This window comes from Apis dorsata, unplaced genomic scaffold, assembly GCF_000469605.1.
Source record: "Apis dorsata unplaced genomic scaffold, Apis dorsata 1.3 scaffold_758, whole genome shotgun sequence".
Taxonomy (NCBI): domain Eukaryota; kingdom Metazoa; phylum Arthropoda; class Insecta; order Hymenoptera; family Apidae; genus Apis; species Apis dorsata.
Genome location: NW_006263911.1, coordinates 325,582 through 327,417, shown reverse-complemented (window position 1 = coordinate 327,417; position 1,836 = coordinate 325,582). Strand labels below are relative to the sequence as shown.

At 17.0% G+C, this 1,836-nt stretch overlaps 1 protein-coding gene across 2 annotated transcripts in view; it reads left to right on the top strand.

The window, feature by feature from the left end:
• Positions 1-479: 479 nt before the first annotated feature.
• Positions 480-1,836, top strand: part of LOC102674892 (stabilizer of axonemal microtubules 1) — a 14,863-nt gene continuing 13,506 nt past the window's right edge. The window contains exon 1 of one of the 2 annotated variants that reach the window (XM_006622808.2): positions 480-546. In XM_006622808.2, the coding sequence (XP_006622871.1) occupies positions 500-546 (47 nt within the window). In that variant the 5' untranslated portion in view covers positions 480-499. The remainder of the gene's footprint in view (positions 547-1,836) is intronic. The other variant, XM_006622810.2, reaches the window with a different exon arrangement.

Sequence of the window (1,836 nt, the reverse complement as noted above, 5' to 3'; positions counted from 1 at the left end):
GAGAGAATATTAAGAAATTGGAAAATATAACAATAACAAATCAAATTTTGATACAGTTTTTAGTTATATTTTTATTTAAAATAATTTTAACAAAATAATCCAAAATATATAATAGATATCTGAATATTTTCATCAAATAATTGATGCATTTAAAAAAACATTTTAATTTATAGTTTTAGAATAAATGTAGAATTCAATCTGATTTTATTTTAAATAAATGTTTATATATAATTCATATTAGCTTTAACATTTGCAACTTACATTAAGTATAACAAACACAAAAGAATGAATATTAAAGAAAATTATTATATACAACAAATTGATACAAAAGATTTATTTAATGAAACTATGAACAATATGACAATTAAATTCTATTAAAAAATCTTATAGAAATATATATTTTTATAATTTAATAATTTCTATATTGAACACAATTTTCGATATTACGTAGTGTACATATTAAAATGTAATTTTAATTCTTACATGTAAAGAAAAACAAATGTACTTAATGTTCGAAGAGACAAATGTGATTTATTACAAAATAAGGTTAGTAATCGAAGTTGTACAATGCTATAAGATAAAAGTATGTATTATAAAATGAATAATAAACTTTTATCGACTTTTAAATTATTTTCATATAATATTTGAAAAAAAGCAAATCCAAAACTTGCAGATAATTATTATCTACATGAAAAAACACATTTAAAAATACAAAAATTAATCATCATATAAAATAACTGTTAGCTATTTAATATTCTTGAACTCATTAATATTTAAAAAATTTTTTATTTATCAATTGCAATATATTATCTTACGAAATTAATGAAAACACACATTTTAAATGTTATTTAAAAGAAAATAATATTATAAACATTCACTCAAGATATTAATCATAAAATTTGTTACATTGTGTATATATATATATATATATATATATATATACATACCAAATGTATCAAATTTTATCTAATACAACAATATTATTACAAAAATTTGAAAGTGATTCTTATAATTTCGTGTAAAATATATACTGGATATTTAAATATAAAACACAATTATATATAAAACAATAGCAAATAAATAAATATATATATATATAAATGCAATAAAAAAACTGATAATAAAATTGTTACAAAAGTTGACAAAGAGCGAAAAAATCAAATCAAAATAACTTTTTTTGCTAACAAATTCACAGATATGTTGTTATAAAAAAAAAATATTTAAAGCTTCAAAATAAAAAATAATAGAATATATGCAAAAATATATAAAAATATATAAAAAAAAGTATTAACTGTTGATAAATAATTTCTGATGTAAATTATATGCAAACGCATAGATGAGGTGAATCTAGAAAACTACGTAGAGTTCTAGAACACGAATTCAAAAAACATTAGAAGGTCTCGAGTGAGAATTCATGCAATCTCATAATAAAAATTATAATAATCTTGTAATTACTAAATGTAGATATTATGTATATATAAATCTTTCTAGTTTTATTAATGTATCTTTTTTATAATAAATTCCAATAGATTATATTCTTAGAGATTTTAGATAAGAAAAATAAGAAATTATCAATCGAATATACAATTACGCAATTCAATAAATAAACAGAAAAAAAATTATTCGTATAATATATTACAATTTTCATCTTAAGAAGATTAAATTAAAAAAACATTTAATTAGTTTAACTGATAACAATAAATGATATTAATAATAAAATAGTTAATAACATATAGAAGATAGATGTAGACTATATACTCTTAGAAAAATATTTTTTTTTTAAAAACAAAAAAAATTAATTTTTTTCATAAGAATATATAATATATAAAATAAATA